Source organism: Penaeus japonicus, unplaced genomic scaffold (genome assembly GCF_977035675.1).
Source record: "Penaeus japonicus unplaced genomic scaffold, GWHDUDI00000001_assembly GWHDUDI00000002, whole genome shotgun sequence".
In the NCBI taxonomy this organism is placed as follows: domain Eukaryota; kingdom Metazoa; phylum Arthropoda; class Malacostraca; order Decapoda; family Penaeidae; genus Penaeus; species Penaeus japonicus.
Window position 1 is genome coordinate 7437001 of NW_028234404.1, and position 27500 is coordinate 7464500.

Genomic DNA, 27500 nt, shown 5'->3' on the forward strand with positions numbered 1-27500 from the left:
AACACACGCACGAAACAAAGACGAAAAGCGAGTCATTAGCATAAATGTAAAGACAATTCCCACAGACAGAGATATGGCTGGAATGTTGACGAGCCGAGCCGATAGTGGGGGGAAAAACGTCAGAAATTATTTTAAATGATTTTCAAACAAAGGAAATTCATATTCTTATGCTCTCGATTTTTTTTGCTTGTGTTGTTTTAGTTGTTTTTATTTTCATTGTTGTTATCATTATCATTGTTGTTATTATCATTTTTTATCATCATTATTGTTAGTATTATTATCATTATCATTTATATTATCATCATTATCATTATTACTAGTATCATTATTATCATCAGTATTTCTACTACTACTATTACTACCGTCATCATTATTATTATCACTACTACTACTATTACCATCATCAATATTACTACTGCTACAACTACCATCATTATAGTTATTGTCATTATATTTATTACTATTATTATCTTTATTATCATTACCATTATTACTATCAGTGTCATCAGTATCAAATTCTCATCTTCATTATTATAATCATCAGATCAGTTTTAATTATTATCAATATCAGTATTAACATTATCTTTTAAAAAAATCATTATCATTAATCATTCATGCTACCATTAGTATTATAATCATCCTCACTAGAGACAGACAGACAGACAGACAGACACACACACACACACACACACACACACACACACACACACACACACAGTCACACAACACACACAAACACAAACACACACACACAAACAAACAAACAAACACACACAACACACACACACAAACACAAACACAAACAAACACCCCCCCCCCCTACACACACACAAGCAACCCACACACACACACACACAAACACACCCCAGGTTACACTTAACTGGTGACTCCATCCATCCAAATGCCACCGGTATCTTAAATACCCACAGGTGTTTGGTATCCTCAGCTGAAACCCTGTCGAGGCAAGCAGAGATTGAAAGCAAAAACTTGCTCGCTTACGCTTCGCTCCTTTGTACTGACTACATCGCTTGATGTTGTGTTCGCGGACTAAATCACTAGGTATTGTACCATATTGCTCCCTTCTTGTTGTGTCTGTGTGTTAGTCTGTGTGTCTGTCTGTGTGTCTGTCTGTGTGTCAGTATGTGTTTTAAGGTCTGTGGAAGTGCTTTTAACTCCCGTGTGAGAAGTTTTTTTTTAATGTGTCTTTGGAATATTTTGGTTGAAATGTCCTTTTTTCTGTTTTTATTTTCTTTCTTTCTTTTTTTCTTTCTTTCTTTTTTTCTGTATTTCTGATTTTGTAGTTGGAGTTTTCGGTGGTTTTGTAGTATTAATTTCGGATTTATCTATCGGAGATTTTTTCTTAACTGGATGATATGCTCTTTCTTAATCGCAAAACATAAATCAAAACAGGGGAAAAACAATGCTTTTAATCGGAAATTTCCATCGAATCAAAATAACTTCATGCAATGATTCATAAGATCACATTGTTATACCTGGTAAGAATCCACCTGTTTCTCTCTCTCTCTCTCTCTCTCTCTCTCTCTCTCTCTCTCTCTCTCTCTCTCTCTCTCTCTCTCTCTCTCTCTCTCTCTCTCTCTCTCTCTCTCTCTCTCTCTCTCTCTCTCTCTCCTCTCTCTCTCTCTCTCTCTCTCTCTCTCTCTCTCTCTCTCTCGCTCTCTCTCTCTCTCTCGCTCTCTCTTCTCTCTCTCTCGCTCTCTCTTCTCTCTCTCTTCTCTCTCTCTTCTCTCTCTCTTCTCTCTCTCTTCTCTCTCTCTCTCTCTCTCTCTCTCTCTCTCTCTCTCTCTGTTGCTATCTTTTTACCTTTCTGTAGCTTTCTGTATCTCTGTCTCTTTCTTCTCTCTTTCTCTCTGTTTTCTTCTCTATCTCTCTCTCTTTTCTTCTTCTTCTTCTTCTTCTTCTTCTTCTTCTTCTTCTTCTTCTTCTTTCTTCTTCTTCTTCTTCTTCTTCTTCTTCTTCTTCTTCTTCTTCTCTCTCTCTCTCTCTCTCTCTCCCTCCTTTACATTCAGTTTCGAGGTGAACCACAAGAAGCCTCAAATTTGTCTGCGCAGTCAATACTTATTTATCTTTACACACTCCAAGTTTCCTGAGCGTTCCAAAGTCCTTAACGCGCGCAAATATTTCCATTCAACTTTCAAAACTCCAGAAATCCCATGTATTGAAAGGAAAACTAAAGTCATAAACGCAGGAATGGGAAGCTGGGCAAAATAAAACCCAAAAAACTGACATAAACGTGATAAAATAAATCGAGGGTATAGATATAGCGGATAACATACTTCAGCGCATATGTTGTTCTCATTTTGCTACTTAGGGTTAATTAAGGGTCTATCGCACACTCTGCTTCCCTAAATACACCCTGAATACCATACTGCTCCCTTGTACTGACTTATAATCATTAGCATCCTCATTACAGACAGACAGACAGAAAGAAAGAAAGACAAACACACACACACACAAACACTCTTCTTCAAACACATACACACAAACTCTTCTTCGCCTCGCCTAGCCGACCGACCCAGCTAAGACGTCAGAGCTTAAAACGAGTCTGTAACACGAATGCTAAACACATCACACACACTCCCGAAGTCTTTCATCAGTGTAAACTAAAGGTGTCAAGGCTAGACTGAAGATAACAACATACTCAGTGCGAGTGACACCTGTTACAACGAACAGGTGTCGGGGGGATGTTCTTAACGTCTCATCACTGTATAAGGATTATCCTGGGATAAGACTGATGCTGTGGACGTATTTGTTCTGGGATAAACCAGGTGTCATGAGGTTCTTTAGAGATAGTTTATGAGAGAGAGAGAGAGAGAGAGAGAGAAAGAGAAAGAAAAAGAAAGAGAGAGAGAGAGAGAGAGATTCACATTGATAATACTTAAAACTTTGTGAAATAAATGTTTGAAAAAAATAAATGAAAATAAAAAAAAGATAAATATGCATGCACGTGGAAACACACACACACACACACACACACACACACACACACACACACACATATATATATATATAAAATATATATAAATATATATAAAATATAATATATATATATACATATATATATATATATATATATATATATATATATATATATATATATACACTAAATCGTCTACTACATATAGAAACCCTTGAAGTAAACGATTTGTCTCTAAGATTTACTCGCCTTTTCCCGAGCGAGACGTATAATTAGAGATCGTATAATTGGACCGTAAATTTCTTATATATGAAATCTTTACTGGAGGAGAAAAAAAAATCGAATTTCTTCAAGAGCAGATTATCAATGGCCGTTTATCTTTTGTCTTTTTGACAGCCGGTACATCGGGAGGGGGAGGGAGAGGGAGAGGGGAAGGGGAGGGAAGGGAGAGAGGGATGGAGAAGAAGGGAGAGGGAGGGAGAAGAAGGGAGAGGGAGGGAAGGATTGAAGGGGAGAGGGAGGGGAGGAGGAGAGGGGAGGGGAAGAGAGGATGGGAGGGAAAGGGAGAAAGGGTGAGAGAGAGGGGGAAGGGAGGGAAGGAGGAGAAGAGATAGAGGGAGGAGGGGATGGGAAGGGAGGAGAAAGGAGAGGGAGGGAGGGAGAAGGAGGGGGGAGTAAGGGAGTGGGAAGGAAGGAAAGGAGAGAGGGAGAAGGAGAGGTAGGGAAAAAGGGAGAGAAAGACAGAGAGAGAAAAAAAATAGAAAGAGAAGTAGAGAGGGAGAAAGAGAGAAAGACAAGAGACAGAAAGAAACAGACAGACAGAGAGTAATCCAAAACAAAAACAAAAAAGACCTCCCATTTTCCTTCTCCAACACCCAAACGCCCACCAAAAAGTCGGCCTACACAACAAGGTTAGCCATTCTCCCATTCATACCTACGCGCGCAAAAAAGGAAAAAAACGAAAAGAGAAAACGCTCACACTTAAAAGGAGTAAAAAAAAAATGCAAACAGTGTGAGTGTGTGAGGAGAGAGAGAGAGAGACTCGATCGCCTTGGAAGAGACATTTATCATGTATGTACTCTGAGGATGGAAAAGGATTCGAATCTCTTTCATGGCGTTCGATTCGACCCGTTCTGTTCCACGCGGAGGGACATTTCAGATCCGTCACTGATTGTCTGACTTCGGGCAGAGATACGCGTCATCGAGGTTATTGTTATGTTTTTCTTTTCTTTTTCTCTCTGTATGTATGTTTTTTTTTTTCTTTTGTTTATCTCTGTATGTTTTTTTTCTTTTTGTTGGGTGTACTGTATTTTTTTTTTCTTTTCTTTTCTTTTCTTAGGCTTGCCAAGGTTAAATATAATCCCCCTTGTTCAGATACCGTTCCGTGACAAGATCATATATATATACCCTTTCACATTATCCTCAAATAACCTAAATAACGAAAAGGACCTACTCGGAAACATCTAACAATCATGCTAGAAATATAAAAAAAAAATCTACAAAAAAAACACCAAAAGGACAAAGTATTGCAAACAACTGAACGAACTTTTACTCGCTTGCAACATGGCGCGAGTCGTGACGTCGGGCGCGCCAGCTGATTGGTCGAGGGGGGGAGGGGGGAGGGGGGGATTGAGTGCTTTTGTCATGGCTTTTGTTATGTCTTTAGTTGGATAAAGAATTGCTTTCAGAAATTGATTTGTTGTTCGTTTTGGTAGTTTTTTTTGCGTGTGGTTTTCTTTTGCTTTGTTACGTTGTTTTTTTTTTTTTTTTTTTCTTGGTGTATTTTTTTTTTTTTTTTTTAAGTAGAAAGTGTATTCTGTGTTGTTGTTGTTTGGTTATGATTATACATTTCACTCAATACCATAATTTCCCTTATTTAATTTCAACAACATTGCATAAAAAATTAATGTAATTTGAATTATCAGCGACTGATCCCAAAACTACAAATAACATAAAATTACACGATAAATTACAAACCTTCCAATATCACATATCATTTAGCAACTCTCACATACTTTCCTATTAAACCAAAAACACAATAAACCAAATTTACAAATTATAACGTGAAATTCAAACCTAAATATAATTCGAGTTTGATTCATCCATCTATGACTCACTTTCGAAATGAATATGAATCGAAATTACTTAACCAGTGACTATCAAAACCTCGGCTGAATTAATCATATGAATAGCATGCTTCTTTCCCTTCCGGCAACTTAGAGAATCGAATGCCATCTTTGAAGGTCTTACTGACAAGAAAGAAAAAAAAAATACAAGCGTAATGCCACAGACCCCGCCAGAAAGAGATCAAACCCCCCTTTTGCGCCTAACCTACTGAAAATCTCGAGTTCTTCGGACACCCTTGATTTCCAACCTTAAAAAAAAATATCAAATAGGAAATTCTGAGGTACGTGAATGTCTCTCGGGTGTTATTATAATGGCTCTTTAACGGTAGAGATAGCCTGGGGAAGGGAAGGAGGAAGGGGAAGGGGGAAGGGGGAAGGGGGGAGGGGGAAGGGGGAAGGGGGTATACAAAGGTTAGGTTGCTGAGGCCCCGGGCAAGGACACGCTCTTCGGGTGTGTTACTCGGGTAATGGAATGATCTCTTTTCACGTCCCATTGTGTGTTTTTAGTGTTTTTTTGTTTTGTTTGTGTGTGTTTTAGGGGGTGGGTTAATGGGTTAATTGGGAAATGGGGAGGGAGGGTTAATATGTTTTCGTACTTTAATGCTTTTCTCAGGCTAAGCAACCGCATATTTTTGTTACCTTGCGTTTTTTTTTTTCTCTCTCTCTCTCTTTGAGTGTTTGTAATTTTGTTGCTTTGTCATGCGATTAACAAGGATTTGTCTGGAAATCATCTTCGCCCTTTTTTTCCAGAAGGAACAGAAGATTAAGTCCTTGTAGGAAATAGGACGGACATTTATTTAAGAAAAATGTAAATATATGCAACCTCATGCAACGCTAAACTTGTTGGCGTTATAGAGAGAGAAAAAAAACACTACGACCTTAGGACTCTAAAGAAAAGAAAACGAATACATTCACTCCTACGACCTTACGACCCCAAGGATACGAAAACGAAGACACACACGCCGACGATTTATGATTCCCCCAAAAAAAGAAGATTGAAAATACACATTTCACCTACGAATCTTCTACGAAAGTTATATTCTCAAAAAAAATTAAAATACTCACCCCCCCCCCCCCATACCCCGCAGAAAATTAAATCATCCCCCCATTCCATAATCTCACAAAGAAGAACAAAAAATTAAAAAATAGAATCAAAACACGCCCGAAGAAAAATTAAATTAGTCCCCCCCTTTCACATGAACCCCCCAAAAAAGAAAAAGAAAACGGGGAAAACACTTACTCCCTCTCCTGGTGAATTTGATGGTGTTTCCTCCCAAGGTTGTCATCTCAGCCAGACTCGGGAGATCCTCAAGGGCGACGTTGCCTCGGAGGAAGTGGTTGAGGATAACGTCCTTCGTGAAATTGTCGACCAGGAACGGATTGAAGCCCCAGTCAATCGGGTAGTACTTGTAAAAGGCCGCGTCGTTGGGGACAAGGGCTGTGTATCTGCCGGCTGTTTGGAAAGGAAAATGGGTGTTAATTCGAGTATCTTTTTTTATTCTTTTAGCTTTTTTTTATCTTGGAGTATCTTATTTTATATTCTTTTAGCCTTTTTTATCTTGGAGTATCTTTTTTTATATTCTTTTAGCTCTTTTTTATTATCATTCTTTGTGTGTCTTGACTGTTGTGGCATTTGGGGTTGTTAAAAAAAGGGAAGATAGCTTTCTGTTTAGGTTATATATCATTATTATCATTTTATTTTCGGGGTTTGAATTATGGGTTTTGGGCCCGTGTGATATTAAATTATATTTTATTCTTATTGTCATTATTTTTGAACTATTGATTAGGGGAGGGAGGTGGGGAATGGGGAATCATGGGAGTAAGGGTGAAAATGGGTGTTGGAGAGGAGAAGGAGAAGGAGAAGAAGAAGAAGATAAAGAAGAAGAAGAAGAAGAAAAAAAAAACAAGAAGAAGAAGAAGAAGAAAAGAAGAAGATGAAGATGAAGAAGAAGAAGAAGGAGGAGGAGGAGGAGAAGAAAAAAGAAGAAGAAAAAAAAGGAGGAGGAGAGAGAGGGAGTGAGGAAGAGGGTAGTAAAAGGGCAAGGAGGGAGATAGGAATTAGATGAGAAATAGGGAAGACATAACATTGAGATTCGAGAGAGGAGTAAAAGGGAATTGGGATGGGGAAGAAATGGGAGGTCTAGAGGGGGATGGGGGGGGGGGAAGTATGAGTCGAATAGGGTTGGGGGCGGAAAGGGGTGCCTGGTTGCAAAGGTCATAGGAGTGAGGTCGTGCAAAGGGAAAGGGAGAAGGGAGAGGTCATAGCTGATTGGGTTTTGATCAAGGGAACAGTAACAAAGGCACAGGTCATGGGGTTTCATCTAAGGGCCTTCTCTATCTCTCTTTCCTTCTCTCTCTCTATCTCTTTCTCTTTCTCTTTCTCTCTCTCTCTTTGTCTCTCTTTCTCTTTCTCTCTCTCTCTCACTCTCTCTCTTTCTCTTTCTCTTTCTCTCTCTTTCTCCTTCTCTTTCTCTCTCTCTCTCTCTCTCTTTCTCTTTCTCTCTCTCTCTCTCTCTCTCTCTCTCTCTCTCTCTCCTTTGTTTGCTTTCTCTTTCTCTTTCTCTTTCTCTTTCTCTCTCTCTCTTTCTCTTTCTCTTTCTCTCTCTTTCTCTTTCTCTTTCTCTCTCTCTTTCTCTCCCCCTCCCTCTCTCTATCCCTCCCTCTCTCTCTCCCCCTCTCTCTCCCTCTCTCTCTCCCTCTCTCCCTCCCTCTCCCTCTCCCTCCCCCTCTCTCCCTCTTTCTCTCTCCATTCATTTATCTATTTCACTCTCACAACACATTCACTCAATCCCTCTCTCTGTCAGTCTATCTATCTCACCTACAGAGTAACCTTTGTTTAAAAATAATAATAATAATAAATAAATAAATGAATAAAATACTATGACTACCTCTCCTCTTCTATTCCTAAAGCAATACTTTCTAGTGACTCTTGTTGCACAAAGGAAGGACGCAACCGTCCTGCACTCACTGTCCCTGAAGGTGCCGTTGATTCCGGACTCGAGGAAGTGGTGGAGGAACTCGGCCCCGTCGGCGGAGCGGTGCAGGAGCAGGGAATCGATAAACGACTTGAGGAACGGGTCGTTCTTGCCCGCCGAAGGCCCTGAGAACTCGGAGAAGGCGCTGGAGGGCGTGGTCGAACTTGGCCGGAATTCGGCGAACCCCCCGCCGATGTCGGAGCCGCCGATGGCCTCCTCAGCGAGGATCGGCTCGATGTCGGAGGCGTCGAAGGGGAGCTCGGGCTTCGTGTTGCCGACGCTGTTGATGTCGGAGGGCGTGCCGCGGCGGGGCTTGAAGGTGGCGAAGCGGTGGGTGAGGGGCGGCAGGGTCGTGGGCTCGGAGTCAGGCGTCGGCAGGAGGGACGGGCGGGAGGCCACTTCCGAAGGGCTGACGATCGGGAGGGCGCTGTCGATCACGTACACGATGCCGTCGGAGACCTTGTACTCCTCGCCCGTCAGCTGGACGCCGTTCACGAAGGCGTTCGCTGTAGGGGGGGGAGGGAGAGAACGGGGGTTACTCATACGTTCAGAGGTTGAGAAAGTTTGCGTTACGCTCCTGTTGGCGTAAAGGACTCATCCTGAAGGGGTTGGAAAGAAGACAACAGAGTTTTACGAGTTTTACTGAGACAAGGAAGCGTGCAAGCTAAAAAGCCTTCGGTGTATACGCGTGATTTCCTGCTCTTATTTTCGTTGTTTTGTTTACCCACGTGGCACTAAAGTGATAAACGAGAGATACCATCCTATCGCTTATCTCAATCCCTCTTCTTCTCGCCTTCGAAATCGCTCTCTCTCTCTCCCTCTCCCTCTTCCTCACCGTCTTAATCCTCCTCCCTAACGCTCACCCTGGCTCTCTAAATTCCTCCCTTCCCTCTCCATCTCCTTCTTTCTCTCCTTCTCCTTCTCCTTCTCATTTTCCTTCTCCTTCTTCTCATTCTCATTCTCTCCCTCTCCCTCCACCCTTCCCCCTCACTCTCCACCCTTCCCCCTCACCCTCCACCCTCCATCCTTCCCCCTCACCCTCCACCCTCCACCCTTCCCCCTCACCTTTCCCCCTCCCCTTCCCAACCCCTACCTTCCCAACCCCCTCCCATGATAACACACCCCACCACCGGGAGACACGACAAAACGACAACAAACCGACGACATCAAACATGAGGACCGAGTTGACAGCTCTGCAATATGTCAAACTTCCTCGAAGACAGCTCTCCCTCCCTCCCCGAACAGATTCCAGCGCCGTGTGTGTCAAAGTCGTAAAATGAACACGTTTCATAATGACTAGACGGACGGGTTCAAACGTTTAATGCTCGCCTCCGGATTAGCGTCTCAGGAAGGCCGGATTGCGATAGGCTATTGTTTTGCCGAGATGGATGTTCATATCGCTTGCGTCGGCTTGGTATTAAAGTGATATCGGCAAGCGGTCGGGCGGGATAATTTATCTCTCGTGAAGGTGTTATAATCTAGAGCTATTGCGAGCACTGTCTTTAGTGTTATTATTATGTTTTTTTTTTCTTTATCTCTGTTTAGTGGTTATTTATCGATGTGAGCGAGTGTGGAGATTGTCTACTGGTTGTAAATAGTTCGTGTAAGAATTTTGTTTGTTCTTTGAGTTTTTGTCTTTCTTTCTCTCTTTATTTTCGTTTTTGGATTTTCTTCTTATCATCTCTCTTCTTCTCCTTCTCTTTCTCTTTCTCTTTCTCTTTCCCTTTCTCTCTCTCTTTTTCCCTTTGCCTTTCCCTTTCCTTTCTCTTTCTCTTTTTCTCTCTCTTTTTCCCATCTTCCATCCTCCATTCCCTCCCTCCCTCCTTTATCGCCTTCCTCCTCCCCTTCCCTCTTCCTAGGTAGCTCTCTACCTCTCTACATATATAATTATATCCGTCTATACCCATCCCTTTCCTGTCTCTCTCTGCCTCTCCTCTCTCTCTCTCTCTCTTCTCTCTCTCTCTCTCTTCCCCTTCTTTCCTCTCTCCCTTTGTCCACCTTTCCCTCTCCATCTCTTTTCTTTCACATTCTCCCCTATTTACCCATTTTCCCTCTCCATCTCCCTCTCCCTCTACCTCTCCTTCTCCATCTTCCTCTCCCTCTCTCTCTCCCTCTTACCCTTCTCTCTATCTTTCTCTTTCTCTCCCTCTCCCTCGCCCTCGCCATCTCCATCTCCATCTCCATCTCCATCTCCATCTCCATCTCCATCTCCATCTCCATCTCCATCTCCATCTCCATCTCCATCTCCATCTCCATCTCCATCTCCATCTCCATCTCTCTCTCCCTCTCCCTCTCCCTCTCCATCTCCTCTCCATCTCTATCCCACTCTTACCCTTCTTCTCTCTATCTCTCTCTCCCTCTACCTCTCTTCCCCTCTCTCTCCCTTCCCCTCTCTCTCCCTTCTCCTCTCTCTCCCTTCTCCTCTCTCTCCTTATCCTCCCCTCCCTCTCCATCTCTATCCCAATCTTACCCTTCTTCTCTCTATCTCTACCTCCTTCTACCTCTTTCTCTCCCTCTCCCTCACCCTCTCCATCTCCATCCCACTCTTACCCTTCTTCTCTCTATCTATCTCTCCCTCTCTATCTCTCTTCCCCTCTCTCTCCCTCTCCCTCTCCCCCTCTCTCTCCCTCTACCTCTCTTCTCCTCTCTCTCCCTTTTCCTCTCCCTCCTTATCCCCCCTCCCTCTATCCCCCACCCACGAATCCAAAGCCAAAGACCCAAACACGCCCACGATACTGCAAGCACAGGTGATATAATCGAGGCACAAGCATGTAAAGGTGTGGTCTCTGCATCATGCAAGTTGCAGTTGAACTTCCTTTGCTAATGAGCTTTCATTATCACTCGCTTATTAACACTAATGAGGACCTTGTATTTACAATCCCCCTCCCCCCACCCCCACCCCAAAGACATCCTAGATTTAATCTTCCTTAATTCACTTCCTTATATTTAGCGAAGAAGGAAGGGAGAGAAAAGCGACACAGAGAGTGAGGTTGATAATGATGATGATGATAATAATAATAATAATAATGATAATAATAATAATAATAATAATAATAATAATAATAATAATTATGATAATAACAATAATAATAATAATGATACTAATGATAATGACAACAATAATGATAATAATAATAATAATAATAATAAGAAGAAGAATGATGACGACGGTGACAATAATGATGGTGATGCTGATGGTGGTGAAGATGATGATGATGATGATGATGATAATAATAATGATGATGATGATGATAATGATATGAAGAATCACCCATCACTGCAAATGCTCTGCAACTTAATGACGAATTCTCTCGTCGTGATATTCTGGTGCAGATCATTATGTTAATATGAGAATCTTGGGTTTAATTCTTGTCTTTTTTTTCTTTTTTTTAATATGAAAGTCTTGGATTTAATTCTTAGTTGTTGTTGTTGTTTTTTGTTTGTTTGTTTGTTTGTTTTTGCATTCGCGTGTGTGTGTGTGTGTGTGTGTGTGTGTGTGTGTGTGTGTGTGTGTGTGTGTGTGTGTGTGTGTGTGTGTGTGTGTGTGTGTGTGAGTGTATGTTTAGAGAGAGAGAGAGAGAGAGAGAGAGAGAGAGAGAGAGAGAGAGAGAGAGAGAGAGAGAGAGAGAGAGAGAGAGAGAGAGAGAGAGAGAGAAGAAGAAGAAGAAGAAAAAGAAGAAGAAGAAGAAGAGAGAGAGAAGAAGAAGAAGAAGAGAGAGAAGAAGAAGAAGAAGAATAGAGAGAGAGAGAGAGAGAAGAAGAAGAATAGAGAAGAAAAGAGAGAGAGAGAAAGAGAAAGAGAGAGAGAAGAAAAAAGAGAGAAAGAGAGAGAAGAAAAAAGAAAGAGAAATAAGAAAGAGAGACAAAGACACAGAAAAAGCAAGAGACAAAAATGAGAAAATCAAAGAGTTCCAAAATCAAAAAGATAACAGGAACCAATACACTCCTGTTCTAAGCGCCAGTCAGCCAGCCAGACCTCTAAGGGCGGGGTCGCTTGCAAACTCCATTATGCAAGGTTTGAATTAATATTCTTAAGGACAAGCACTTTTATATCAATCACGGAGGCAATAGATAAAAAGTTAACAAACGATTATATCCTTTTAAGCACTTTCTGAACATTTTTTTTATCGTGTTTATCCTGTTCACCTGTTCGTTTTTAAATAAGAATTTTCTAATTCCAAATTGTCATGGATTTTCTCTTATTAAGTGTATTGTGTAAAATGAATGAAGTTATCATTATGGTTGATCTATTTAATACGGAATTTCAATCATTTTATATTTGGCCTATGACAAGATACGTATTTTAAACGTGGGCGGAGTTGCAGAGTATTGCAGAGCATTGCAATTTTATATGATTTATTGCTTTGTGGATTGCCAATGGGAAGTGGAGGTAGTGGGGATGTACGTGTGTACGTGTGTATGTGTGTGTGTGTGTGTGTGTGTGTGTGTGTGTGTGTGTGTGTGTGTGTGTGTGTGTGTGTGTGTGTGTGTGTGTGTGTGTGTGTGTGTGTGTGCGTGTGTGTGTGTGCGTGTGTGTTTACGTGTGCGTTTGCGTGTGCGTGTGTGTGCGTGTTTGAAGGCAAATAGATAGGTAGATAGATTATAGATAGGTCGATGGTTAATGTGGACGGAAGGATGGATAAATTAATGAAAAATGGATAAATGAATGGATGGATGAATGAATTAATGAACGAATGAATGAATGAATGAATGGATGGATGGATGGATGAATGAATGAATGAATGAATGGATGGATGGATGGATGGATGAATGAATGAATAAATGAATTAACAAACGAATGAACGAACAACGAATGAATGGATGGATAAGGCAATCCCTCTTGACCCTTCGGGACGAAAATACAATCCATTAACACAGCTTTGAGTTCGTTATGACAGATGTAGAAAAGATTGTACACGAGAAGGCATAATAAGTTATTTTATAAAGGCATGAATGGAAATTAATAACATCTTGCACTATTGAATTGAGACAGGTACGGGCTAAAATTGATATTTTGCATTATGTAATTAATAAAGATATGAATGAAAATTATTGATAATTTGCACTTTTGAATATGAACTAAGATTAATAATAATTGATGTAATTCATCAAACTATGAGTGAAAATGAATATCTTGCACTTTTGAATTAAGACAAATATATTCTAGAATCAATACTTTAATTATGCAATTAATCAAAGCATGAATGAAACCGAATCACAATTAGAAAAAAAAAAAAAATCAGCCTTACCCCCATCAGTCGTAAAAATCACGGGCGTCCCGGACAGGGTCTTCAGAGGCGTCGTGGGCGGGTTCTGAGGATCAACCACGTCCCCGAGGATGGCGTGGTTGAGGAGGACGTCCCTGGTGGCGCCGTGGTCCACCAGGAACCCCCCACTCTTCGGGAGGCCGCTGTTCTTCGGGATCAGGAGGGTCCAAGGCTCGGCTGCAGGGAAGAAAACGGAGGTTGGTTATGCGAGGGGAGTCTATTTTTTTGTTTTTTGTTTTTTTTTATGAATGAAGCAAGTAAACAAGATTATTATTATTGTTATCATTATCATTATTATTATTATTATCATTATTATTATTGTTATTATAATTACTGTTATTATTATCTTTATCATTATTATTATTATTATCACTATTATTATTAATAATAATATCATCATCATCGTCATTATCATGATTAGTAATAGTTACAGTACTTCTCCCTCCCCCCTACCCTCCTACCCCTCAAAAAAAAAGATAATTAAAACCATCCTAAGTTCTACCAGACACTCGAACCTGTCACGCAGTCAACACACAGCCTCTGCCTCGTCACAGCTAATGGTCATAAACGCAAGCATGAGACTTTCCGCGGAATGTTAACACCAACGAGTCACTCCTCGTTAAGGGAGGGGGAGACAGATCTTTTGAGTTCATTTAAGTTGGTTTGTTATTTCGGTTTTCGGGTTTTGCGGTCTCTTGTTTGTTTGTTTGTTTTGGGGGGTTTGGGTTGGGTTGGGAGGTGTTTGAATATGTGTTTGTGAGTGATTGTTTGTTTTGTCTTTGTTCTGTTTTTATTATCTTTCTCTCTCTTTCTCTTTCTTTCTATCTCTCCCGCTCTCTCTCTCTCTCTCTCTCTCTCTCTCTCTCTCTCTCTCTCTCTCTCTCTCTCTCTCTCTCTCTCTCTCTCTCTCTCTCTCTCTCTCTCTCCCTCCCCCTCCCTCCCCCCAGCAGAAATTGCCTCGCAACTCAACTAAACATGTCACACATTGCTCAGCTATGTGGTTATTGCTCACTCGCAACGTGTCTCAAATATGATCTCAAAACCACAGGAATGCTCGACAACAAACAACTTGTTAACTTGACCAGCATTTTATATCGGACACACCACCGTCCTTAAATTCAGTCTAGGAATCGCCCAGATAGATTATCTTAATAGAAAATTGGCTTAAGGATAAGAAGGTAGGATGTAGTTTAGGCATTTAGTCCCTTCGGAGAGAACAAAAGCTTTAGTCGATCGCATTAGCATAAAAATGGCTCGTTTCGACGCTGTTCGAAGCTGCTTGACGAGTGAAACCGAGGTGTTCGAATTAATCTCCTAAAGGTGCCAGAGGATTCCCAATATCTTGTGTTGTGTCCAATAAATACACCTTATTTACTGTATTTACACCGAGGAGAAATTACCGATAAGGATGCAAAAAAAAGGAAAGTAGGAGATACATATATATTCCAAAAAAACCTCACCAGCAATTGAAGTGAAGCCATTACACCACGTCAATAAAGATAAGTCTGTCCCGTCTTGTGTTGTCTTTATCTCTGCGGTGTAAGCGATCGCGTGCGAGGCGATACGGTCGGACTTCACCTTGTATATGACAGTGATTACCGCCCCTAGCTTCACCTCAAGGGAATCGGTTTGCCACTCTCATCAACACGCGATCCGTTCTAGCCCCGCCCACCCTCTAGGGAGGTTGCGCCTTGACATTTTCATAGTAAACCTTTGTTCCTTGACATTTTTCTTGTTGTTGTTGCTTTGCTGTTGCTATCCAGTCTGTTTACTCGTTACCTGGATAGCCAATAAGGGCGGGGGAGTTAATTAACGTAGGTCCGAAAGCTCATTTTTCACAGGTGAGTTCCAGCGATGATCAAAGCGATCTTGAATCAGATCACAAGAGCAGGCCGGTGACTTCTGGTTGTGCAGGATGCAGTCTAGAGCTTTAATATTTGCATTCTTCTGCGCAGTAATATCTTATTGTTTTCTCTTCATTTTTTTTCTTTTGTATTATTTTCAGGTTATTGTTATCTTTATTGTTATCATTACTTTTATTGTTATTGCTATTCCCTTCATGTTATAAAACAAACACACACACACACACACACACACACACACACACATACACATACATACTCTCTCCCTCTCCCCTTTGCCCTCGCCCTCGCCCTCCCCCTTCCCCCCTCCCCCTCCCTCTCTCCCTCTCCCCTTTGCCCTCGCCCTCGCCCTCCCCCTTCCCCCCTCCCCCTCCCTCTCTCCCTCTCCCCTTTGCCCTCGCCCTGCCCCCTCCCTCTCCCCCCTCCCTCTCTTCCTGGTACATAAAGAAGATAAATGAAGTTAGTATCAACGAATTCGAACGACGAGGGACGTTACGTGCAGTCAAGGTACAACGTTAACTTCCTGGTATATGGAGGGGCCGTTTCTCTTTTTCGTTTCAATCCTGTCGTTTTGGATTCGTTTGATTATGTTTGTTTTTTTGTTTTTATTTTATGGATTCATTTACTTGGCTATATATTATGTTTTTTATCTAAACACATATATATATTCATATGCGGGCGGACCCAAACACGCACACGCGCGCGCGCGCACACACGCACGCACGCACACACACACACACACACACACACACACACACACACACACACACACACACACACACACACACACACACACACACACACACACACACACACACCTACTACAAAAAAAGCATACACGCACATAGACACACGCACACTGTTAGTTCCACGCGATATTAAATCCAACCTTTATTTGACCTTTTGCAAAATATCTGATGAACGCCGCTGTTAAGCAAATAAATATCTGCATTGAAAACATTAAAAGGAAATTATTGGACACAAACAACTTGTACGCTCGTATCCTCCCTCAAGACCTTCAAGATAAGTGCTTGCGTGACGCCATTAACGATGTACTTTGCGGACACATTAATTTCGGAGAAAACATGGCTTAAGCAAAGAGAATATTGCTAATAAACCACGTTTCTTTAACCACATGACATATTCGCGACGCTTTGAAGAATCTGGCGTCTGACCGCTGTAAAAATGACTCAAATGCCTCAATTTGTCTTAAATATGAGAAAATATTTTAGGCACGTGGGCAGTGGCGTGACGCAACGAGCGAAGATGACAACTTAGAGAGACATGGTTTAGTAATTGTCTTGTCCGTAAAAAAAGAAGAAAAATAAAAAAAAACAAGGGTTTTATCTGTATGAACATGCGACTATATTATTTTGGCACGTGGGCAGTGGCGTGGCGCACGATACGGAGATGGCACTAAAGAGAGATATGGTTCAGTAAATGTTTTGTGCTCGCGGTCGCCAATTTTTCGGTGTAGCCATGTCTGTCTGCTGCGTAATAACGAGTTCGTGTTTTGTTGGTTTTCAGATGCCGGGAAGTTTATGTAAGGTATGAAGAAATGTTCGTAGCTTAAAGAGACACGTTGTTATGAATATATTACTATTGATACTACTCCCACTACTATTCTACTACTATTATTGGCACTACTACTGCTAGTGATAATGAAAATAATAATAGTAATACCAATGATAAGAAGAATAATAATAACTACAATAATTACAATAACATATAACAACGACAACCATCAATATGAAGATAACTACACGCAATTATAATAGCAAGAATGATAATATCATCAGAAGAAAAAACAATAAATATAATAATCACAGAATTGATAATAATAAATAAACAGCGTTACTATTCTTTCCCATAAAGTCAAAAATCACTCATACGTCTCTAACGTTCTTCCAGCGTTACTATTCTTTCCCTTAAAGTATTCGTAAACACAAAGATATCTTTTATTTTAAATGTTTGCTCGGGGCACACACAGGACCTCAATCCCAATCTTTACATTAATCGTTTTTAATCACACTAACCACGCTTGATCAGACGCGCTCAATAACAAGTACAGTTTTCCACTTAATAAAACGACGCGTTTTGTCCTTAAAATCTTTTCATAAACACGGTTAATTCAGAAAAAAGGTGAATATACATCGAAACATCATAATTCAGTCCCTTAATTTAAAGAAATCGTTTTATTAAGTAACTCGAAGAGATATGAAACATCAAAACATATAAGAGACTGAATACCGGTGAGAGATAAGGCCAGCCTCTGACACTGCTTAAACAGGTTGAGACAGAGGAGGAACAGCAGGGAGGAGGAGAAGGAGGAGGAAGAAGAAGAAGAGGAAGAGCAGGTGAAGGAGGAGAAGGAGGAGGTGGTGGTGGAGGTGAAGGAGGCGGTGGTGGTGGAGGAGAAGAAGAGGAGGAGACGGAGGAGGTGGTGGTGGTGGTGGAGACGGAGGAGGTGGTGATGGTGGTGGAGACGGGGGAGGTGGAGGAGGAGCAGCAGCAGGTAGAGGTGTTGGAGGAGAAGACGAAGGATGAGGAGGAGGAAAAGCAAAAGAAGAAGAAGGAGGAAAAGAAGGAAGTGGTGGAGGTAGGTAGTGATGATGATGGAGAAGTGTTTGTGGCGGTGGAGGAGAAGTGACGAGGGGAAAAAAAAGAAAGTTGGAGGAGACGAGGAAGCTCAAGAATGACCAACGTGTGCTTGAAGTGCTTGCTTGGAGATAAGCAAATTTGCACGGTCGAGGAGCCTTGCGTGCTTACATCTGCCCCGACATCACACAAGCCAAAGCCACTGACTTCATCATTCGCTGACATTGTTTCCATTGACATTGACTTCATCATTACCTAAATTATCAAATCACGTGAGTTATATCCTTCCTTCTCCTTTTATTCCTCTTCTTCACCGGGTTATTCCTCTTCTTCACCAGGAATCTAGAATCTAGAAATCCCCTCTTCTAGATACTCTAACTTCCCCCTCCCCACCCCCTTCCCCTCCACCTTCTACCCCCCCACCCCCCAAAAAAAAAGGACCAGGAAAAAAAAAGAAGACAGAAATCCCAGCCGAGATATCTCCTTCCTCCGCACAGCTCGTCGAGCAATTAAACAACATGATAATTCGTAATTAAGGCAAGGGGACACGTCGTTGCGCGGAGACAGCTGTGGGTATATACGAGGGGCAAGATTTCGAACCACAGAGCCGAGATCAATCGTTGTTGGGGATGGATGGAGAGAGTAGGATGGGGTAGGGAGGAAGAGGGAGGGAAAGTGGGTGGGGAGGGGAGGAGGGTGGGAAAGTGGGTGAGGAGGGGAGAGGGAAGGAAAGTGGGTGAGGAGGGGAGAGGGAGAGGGGAAGGGAGGGAGGGAAAGTGGGTGGGAAGGGGAGAGAGAGGGAGGGAAAATGGGTGGGGAGGAGAGAGGGAGAGGGAGGGAGGGGAAATGGGTGAAGAGAGGGAGAGGGAGGTAGGAAAAGTGGGTGAGGAGGGGAGAGGAGAGGGGGAAGTAGGGAAAATGGGTGGGGAGGGGAGAGGGAGGGAGGGAAAGTGGGAGGAGGAGATGGAGGAAAATGAGGAAGAGGAAGAGAAAGAGAGAGATGGTAGAGATACTGTCAACATGATGAAGAGATGAACAAACTAAACTTAATTAATTTTTTTTCTCGATTTTACAAGGTGAATACCCCATCACAATAACAACAACCATCCTAACAATTACAAACATAAAAAAAATCTTCATCTTCACCCCCAAAAAAATAAAACATCTACAAAACGAAACGAAATTCTAAAAACAAGCGATAAAATTCCTTAAAACAGTAAAATTTCGGATGATCGAATGGCGGGGGGCTTTTGAGAGTGACTATCTAAGGGTCGCGTTCTTGATCCCGAGACAGTAAGACTAGTTTTTGTATCCTTTTCTTTTTTTCTTTTCTTCTTGGAAGTATGTCTACGGAGACCCAGCTGAGAAGCGTTTTGTTTTGATGAAGGGATGTTGTTATCCGTTTAAAAAAAAAGATAGATTAACGGTTTTTTTTGTTGTTGTTTTCAAATCGTCCCATGTAAGAGGTAGCTGGTTGATAACAACAAACTATTTTAAAGTGATATTGAGAAATACAGTGTTCTCGCATACAACAAAATCATATCAAATACAACAATCCTCAAACACAATAAATTCACCCAGCTAACCATACGAAATAAAACTACCAACAGACCTACAAAACTAACCCAATCATTCTCTTTCTACCAAAAGCTCCAAGCAAAACAAAAGAACTCGCGATTGCGCAAATCGATCTCTTGTGACACACAGGCCAAGGGAAGGACAGTGGCAAAGGTGAGAGAGATAAGCGTGGAATTTTCTCCACTCCTTAGTACGAAAGAGGGCAACCTGAGGGCGCCAACGAAAAAAAAATTGGGAATATATGTATGAACGCTTCATCATTTTTTTTGCATTTTTTTTCTTCGGCATTTTGCGGTTGAAAGAAAACGGATATTTGAAGAGAAAATGGGAGGGTGTGTTATGCATTCCAGGGCTGGCAATGCGAATGCCATGACGGTGACATAAATTCTTTTACGAACCAATAATTATGTTGTTGTAATAATAAGAATAAAAGGCGGAGGAAACGAAGACAAGACAATAGACAAAACATGTGAATGAAGAGAGCAGGAAACCAAGATATGATTAGTTGAAAACGCGGAAAATAATTAACCGGACAGTTAATGAGTGAGAAATCTCTCTTTCTCTCTCTCTCTCTCTCCCTCTCCCTCTCCCTCTCCCTCTCCCCCTCCCCCTCCCCCTCCCCCTCCTTCCCTCTCTCTCTCTCTCTCTCTCCCTCCCTCTCCCTCTCCCTCTCTCTCTCCTTCTCTCTCTCGCATCTTATTTATTGATTTAAGATCATGATCGCTTTATAACAACATTTACAAAAGTCTTCGTGCCTTGGCTAGTTCCCCCGTTCACTCTGAATGCCAACTATTAATTAACAGAGATTTATAATCCCGAATTCAAGCTAATGAATACTGATTTCTTGGATTTGCTTTTTTTCTTGCCTCTTTGCCCAAGTTTTGTTCTCTTCTTAAATGTTCACTTGTTCAATAACCAGATTCAACTTAATGGAAATTTTGCATCGGTAATATATTGATGGGAAGTTCGTAGTGTCCTGGCTGAGACTACGAACAGCATGATGTATGTTGGGGGACCACATGGAGAGAGGGAGGTTAGAGGGAGAGGGAGGGAGGGAGAGAGAAAAGATAGATAAAGAAATAATGGGAGGGGAGAGAGAGAGAAAAAAAAGATAGATAAAGAAAGGAGGGAGGGAGAGAGAGAGAGAGAAGAGAGAAAATATAGATAAAGAAGTAAGGGGAGGGGAGAGAGAAAAGAGAGGAGAGAAGAGAGAGAGAAATAAGGGGAGGGGAGAGAGAGAGAGAAAAGAGAGATAAAGAAATAAGGGGAGGGAGAGAGAGAGAGAGAGAGAGAGAGAGAGAGAGAGAGAGAGAGAGAGAGAGAGAAATAAAAAGAAACAGAGAGAGTGTGAGAGAGCGTGTGTGCCTGACGCAACGTTTTCTGTTTTCAAAATGACCTTCACGAGCCAACGCAGTTGTACAGCGGTGGTTAAAGGAGGTAATAAGGAGAGAGAATTTCAAGAAAAAGAAAAAAGAATGCACACCAACATAAACAAATCAACTAATAATGAGCGCGCGCACGTGTGTGTGTGTGTGTATGAGTATGTGTATGTGTGTGATGATGTAAACATGACAAATCCCACATCGTCGAGGAGTAAAAAAATAGAAGAAAAAAAATGATGCGGAAATGATGATGATGACGATGGTGGTGATGATAATGATGAAAATGAAAATGAAGATGAAGGTGAAGATGATGACGATAATGGTAATGAACACGATAATAATGATGACTGGAGAAACTAGCTCAGCTCCCAGAAAACGGGACTGAAAACGAGTGTTAAGTTGTAAGATCGTGAGAGCTTCTTATACCTTTTTTTCTTTCTCTCTCTTCTAATGACCTAATGGCCAATTGCTGAGAATGAGGTCATCTTTGGAAGAACAGCCTCGTTGGGCAATGCAATGGGAAGGAGGGAAATGAGGGGAGATATGAGGAGAGGGAAGGAGGGAGGGAGGGAGAGAAAGAGAATAAGAAGAGAAAGAGAAAGGGAGAAGAAAAAGAGAACGAGAAAGAAGGAACCAATGGAGAGAGAAGAACAAAAAAAGAAAAAGAAAAAGAAATCTGTAGCAACGCCCTAACGGTCATGAAACGTATTCAAATGACTCAGAGGAAACGAAAGGAAAAAAAAAAACATTGTTCACACCCAGGATGGACTCATCTACTGTTCCCGACTTTTCTTAGAACGAGATTGAAGGAAACCGATAGTTAGCATGAATTGAATACCGCAATTTACCCTCCCTCCCTCCCTCCCTCCCTCCCTCCTACCCCTTCCCTTCCTTTAACACTCCTTGTACTCTTTAACTTCACTCCCTTGCTCCCCCCCCCCGTACCCTCGTACCCCTCTCCTCTTCTACTCTTCCCCCACTCTACCCAGTCCCCCTTACTTTACACCTTCCCCCCCCTCCTCCGTAACCCCACTCCCACTCCCTTCCTACACTCCAACTCCCCCTCCTCCTTCTTCTTCTTCTTCTCCTCCTCCTCATTCTCCTCCTCCTCCTCCTTCTCCTTCACCTTCTCCTTCTCCTTCTCCTTCTTCTTCTTCTCCTCCTCCCTCCCCCCCTCCACCTCCTCTATCTCCAGACCTCCCCTCCCTCCCCTCCCTCCCCCCACCCGACCTCCCCCCCCGGCAACTGACTCACTCACTTCTATATTATCGGAAATTGAAGTGTTGTGATGTAGATGACCTGATGACACGAACAAAGTCAATTCCCAGACTGTTTTCTCATTTTTTATTAAAAAAAATATATATGTCATGTCATTTATTATTTTATCATTATTATTATTATATGTGTCCGACCTCGTCTCGGTTTAAATCTAAGCTGTCATCAACATGTGGTGACTATTATATTAATACGAAATTTAGGGGGTCGAAGCTGCCGAGGAATTTCTGTTGAGAAATTACGATAAAAAATGTGCTTCTATTTTCCCCGGGGACTTATGTAAGAATGATGTGTATTTGACGCCAATCTGCGCGTGTGATGTGGTTCGCTTCATGAGACGAATTTCACTTGGTAACAGTTTGGATTTTTTATTTTTATTTTTTATTTTTCTTCGTTCTTATTCGCTATATATATGTTTTTTTTTTTTATCTGTCTGTCTCTCTCTCTCTCTCTCTCTCTCTCTCTCTCTCTCTCTCTCTCTCTCTCTCTCTCTCTCTCTCTCTCTCTCTGTCTGTCTGTTTGTCTGTCTGTCTCTCCCTCTCCCTTTCCCTCTGTCTCTCTTTCTCCCTCTCTCTCTCTCTCTTTCTCTCTCCCTCTCTCCCTCTCCCTCTCCCCATCACCCCCCTCTCCCTATCACCCCCTCTCCTTGCATCTCCCCCTTCCATCCCCCTCCCCCTCCCTCCTTCTCCCTCTCCTTACTACCACCCAATTCCTTCCAAGGACGTCTCTGTATGCATTTTCCGTGCCGTCTCACCTTCCTTGTTCAAAAAAAAACAAAAACAAACAAAGAAAACACAAGGAAAGGGAGAACAGTGACCACTTAAGGGTTCGAGTCAACAGTGACTCAGCTTCGATTCCTTACGGGAGTTTCGATCCCACTTTGTGTTTATATTTAGTCTTTTGTTTTTCTTAAAGATAACATTCGTCTTTTTTTTTCTTTTATATCTTAGTAGTTCTTTTCCTTATAGCTCCCGTCTCTTTATTTTTTTATTATTTGTTTTATTTTTTATTATATTGTATCGATGTTTGGCGAGTAGGAGACATGTATATGCACTTAAGTTCTCGACTAGGAAATATGTTAGAAAAAAATATGTTGCTTCGTGGTCAGTAATCGTAAGAATTCGAAAAAAAAATATATATACAGAAATATAAACCTGGACGTGTGTGTGTGTGTGTGTGTGTGTGTGTGTGTGTGTGTGTGTGTGAGAGAGAGAGAGAGAGAGAGAGAGAGAGAGAGAGAGAGAGAGAAGGGAAGAAGGAGAGAGGGAGAGAGAAGGAAAGGAGAGAGAGAGAGAGAGAGAGAGAAAGAAAGAGAGAGAGAAGAAGAGAAAGAAAGACATAAAGAAGGAAAAACGAAGAGAGAGAGAGGAGAGAAGGAGAGAAAGAATGTGAGAGAAAGAGAGATGCTGCATACGTGTTTGTGCGGGCGTGCACAATTGCTTGCTCACTCCCTGAATATATTGCAATTGGGGTCCACCCGGTGTTCTCAGAATTTAGGTTGATCTAGGCTTGGATAAGATTAGCCAGGTTAGGATATGTTAGATTAGGATAGGTTAGGACATGTTACGTTTGGGTAGGATAAGTTAGATTTGCCTAGGTTAGGATATGCTGAATAGATTAGGATGTGTTAGAACTGATTAATTTAGGGTGTGTTAGAGTTAGTTAGGTTAGGATATGTTAGAACCGTTAAGGTTAGGTTAGGATACGTTAGAACTGATAAGGTTAGGTTAGGATATGTTAGAACTGATAAGCTTAGGTTAGGATATGTTAGAACTGATAAGGTTAGGTTAGGATATGTTAGATTAGGTAAGGAACCGGGCAATATACACAAACACGCTTACAATTCCATTGATAAAGCGAATTACAGTAACTTTTCCCCCTTCAGCTTCAGTAGCAACTAACAAGCAGTAAAATACGAGTTTTAACACTTCACATTATCTGAAATTCAGTGTAAGAAGCATGATTCCTGCCTGCAAAAGCCAGCTGTCATCATGATTAATTGCAATGTCTCTGCAAGAATTCATTAGTTCCCTGTTGCTCTGAGTGGGTGGTAGCGCGGTGGGGGGAAGGGGGGGAGGGGGGTCTAAGGGATGGAGGGAGGGAGGAGGGGGAGAAGTGGGAGGGGAGGTAGAAGAAGGTGGAGGGGGAAGAGGGAGGGGGGAGGAGGGGAAGGGGGAGGGAGAAGGTGGAGGAAGGGAGGAGAAGGTGGAGGAGGGGGGAGGGAGGGAGAGGGGAGGCAGGGGAAGAAGGAGAAAAGGTGGAGGAGGGAGGGAGGGAGGGAGAGGGGGTGTAGGAGGTGGAGAAAAAAGGAAGGTATGAAAGAGGTGACAAAGGAAGGAGGAAGGGAGAGAAGGTGGAAGAGGGGGGTGGATGTAAGATGTTTATGCCATGTTAAAAATCTTAAAATAGAAAAACTATCAGAAATTCATTCACTATTATAAGTTCCGATATCATTACTATTGTTATAATCTACTATCATTATCGTGACTATCATTGTAAATGTTACATCATCATATTATAATGATTGTTCCTATAATTATATCTGTATAACCGTTAGAACTGACATTTTGAGTCTTTTTTTTCCAATATTCGTTTTCCTAATCAGCTTGCGTGTTTACACCCGCTAAACCTACGTGCTTAGTCAGCGCTAAACTCCTTTGATTTTATCTACCTCTTCGAATAAACTCATTTGATCGAGCTTATGAGCATTAGCATTTGACTAATTCGGAGCATGTCGCTTTGCTTATTCAATTTGGCTTCTGTTCTGTTATAAATATTCCAGAAATTTGTATTGAAAGAGAGCTCGGGATCAAGTCGCTACGTATGCGCTAGATTCTCTCATGGTCGATATGTTTTTCCGCTACGCGACTTCGCTAAATTCCAGCCTCTGTGTCGTGTATTTGTCATAAATCATATAATGTAGACTTTCCGAATGATTTATTAATATGAGATAAAAAAAAAAAAAAATCTTTCATGTATAAGTTTTAGCGTTCGGTGAGCGAAAATAAGACAAATTAAATAAATAAAAGCTAATACAGTGTTTTTATCCATTTATTGCATTGCATCAGTCAAATTGCAGAAGTTCCATTAACAATTTTCTAACTACCATTACCCTCATTAGAAACAAATAAAACCATCCCGCCAAAATTCCACGCCAAACTCTCGACTTCAATTCACATTCCGAAGACAATCATAACAGTTTTAATACTATCACGTTCGTTGCTGTTCTATATCAACATTCCACCGACAAAATTATTTCCCAAATAAGAACAACAATATCCTTGAATGCGGAAATTGCTTGACCGGAAATGAGAAATGGCAAATAGACAATAGGCGGCCATGTTTTTTGTTTTTTTCTTGGAGGGGGGAGGGGGAGGGGGGAGGGGGAGGGAGGGGGGCGAAGACGCGTTTCTTGTGTTCGTATTTAGCGGGTTGGCTTTTGGCGCATTCCGGAATACCTCTTTGGTGGAGACTGGAGGGAAGGTCAGCGGATGTCGAAGTGTTTGGCTGTTTCTGTCTGTCTGTCTTTGTCTGTGTCTTTCTCTTTCTTTCTCTCTCTTTCCCCTCTCTCCTCTCTCTGTCGATCGCTCTCTTTCTCTCTCTCTCCTTCTTTCCTTCTCTCTCTCCTTCTTTCCTTCTCTCTCTCTCTCTCTCTCTCTCTCTCTCTCTCTCTCTCTCTCTCTCTCTCTCTCTCTCTCTCTCTCTCTCTCTCTCTCTCCTTCTCTCCATCCCTCCTTCCCTCTCTCTCTCTCAAACACATCTTTCTATCCCCAAACCACACGAAACCTTATTTTTTCTCATATCAATACATTTCCTTTACCCACTCCAAAAAAAAAATCACAATCTTTTAATTATTCAAGAATCTAATTAAGGCAATATCCGAATTAAACGCCCGTCATGGTACATTAATATTGTTAACAACTCGCACACACTGCTTTGAATTTTTTAAAAAATCAAATTAAAATCAAATAATAATTCCAGTCCTGCCTCCAAGTTCTCATTCAAATAAACCCAAAGTTTGGGTTTTGAAAAAAAAAATGGACCAGACGGCAATTTACATAGTAATGGATTTTGAAGTATATATGATAAAAAAAGAAAAACAAAAAGATGGCTACAGAAACATATATATATTCTCGGTCAAAATCAATCTTAAATAGTCATGTATGAGATGATAATTATTCTTTTTTTTTTCTTATTCTCTAACTTTTCTGTCTTTTAATTCCTTTTTTTTTAGTCTTTCATTCGTTTTTGTTATAGTTACCTTTTACATAGAGGTCGATCGGTTGCTTTTAGTAGTACGTGCGTGTTCTCGAGGTCGCTTTAACCACCGTACACAATAGAGCGGCGGAGGCGAGCGTATAGCGGTCATTGCTATCTAGTTCTAGCGAGGAAAGCGGAAGTTGCTAGAGCGCACCGGTCCGTAACAGGTAATGTCTTCCCGGTATTGACCTCTCTCTCCCCCTCCTTCCTCCTCCCTCCCTCCCTCCCTCCCTCCCCCCCCTCCCCCCCCCCCTCCTCCTCCTCCTCCTCCTCCTCCTCCTCCTCCTCCTCCTCCTCCTCCTCCTCCTCCTCCTCCTCCTCCTCCTCCTCCTCCTCCTCCTCACGCCCCCCAAACAAAGAAAAAATACGGAAGGTGTCTCTTGTTCGCTACACTTTGGCGTGTGTGCGGACACGTAAAGCTACTTAAAATTTATGTGATTTGGTTTCGTTGTGTTTTCCATTGACTAGCTCCGATTCCTATAATGTTTCTGAATTAAAACATGCATATGCACACACACACACACTGTGTGTGTGTGTGTGTGTGTTTGTGTGTATGTGTGTGTGTATATATATATATATATATATATATATATATGTATGTATACATATATATATATATATATATATATATGTATACATATATATTTATATATACATATATATACATATACATATATATATACATATACATATACGTATGTATGTAAATTAGTAGTCAATAAATCTGCAGATTGTTTTATACCGCAGGTTCTACGAGCAAGTTCATGCAAATACTTCCCTTGCAACTTAAATGAATCACATTGCACTTGCCAAAGATGAGGCCCGATAAAGGCTGAGTCCATTAATGAGAACAAGCGGTGCCACTTCGCCTTAGAGATAGCCACTTCGTAAAACGTGTCTCTTGAGAAACTTATGGAGGAAGAGCGAGAGAAGGTGGCGTAAGTGGGGGGGAGGAGGAGAGGGAGGGAGGGAGAGGGAGACGAAGAGAGAGAAAGGGAGAGAGAGAGAAAGTGAGAGGGAGACAAAGAGAGAGAGAAGGAGAGGGAAACAAAGAGAGAGAGAGATACAGAGAAAAAAAGAGCAAGAGAGATAAAGACAGAGACAGCGAAAGAGTGAGAGAGAGAGAGAGAGAGAGAGAGAGAGAGAGAGAGAGAGAGAGAGAGAGAGAGAGAGACAAACAATCCCAGAAGAAGAAAGAGAGACAAACAGAGACACACACACAAGAAGAGAACAAGCAGAAAA

General features: G+C 41.7%; 1 protein-coding gene across 1 annotated transcript in view; it reads right to left on the minus strand.

Annotated features, from left to right (window-relative positions):
• Positions 1–27500, minus strand: part of LOC122254141 (uncharacterized) — a 97906-nt gene that overhangs the window by 32649 nt on the left and 37757 nt on the right. Inside the window, exons 2-4 of the mRNA XM_043017673.2 lie at positions 13286–13480; positions 8030–8542; positions 6302–6514 (exon numbers count right to left, since the gene is read on the minus strand). Coding sequence (XP_042873607.1) covers positions 6302–6514; positions 8030–8542; positions 13286–13480 — 921 coding nt within the window. The remainder of the gene's footprint in view (positions 1–6301; positions 6515–8029; positions 8543–13285; positions 13481–27500) is intronic.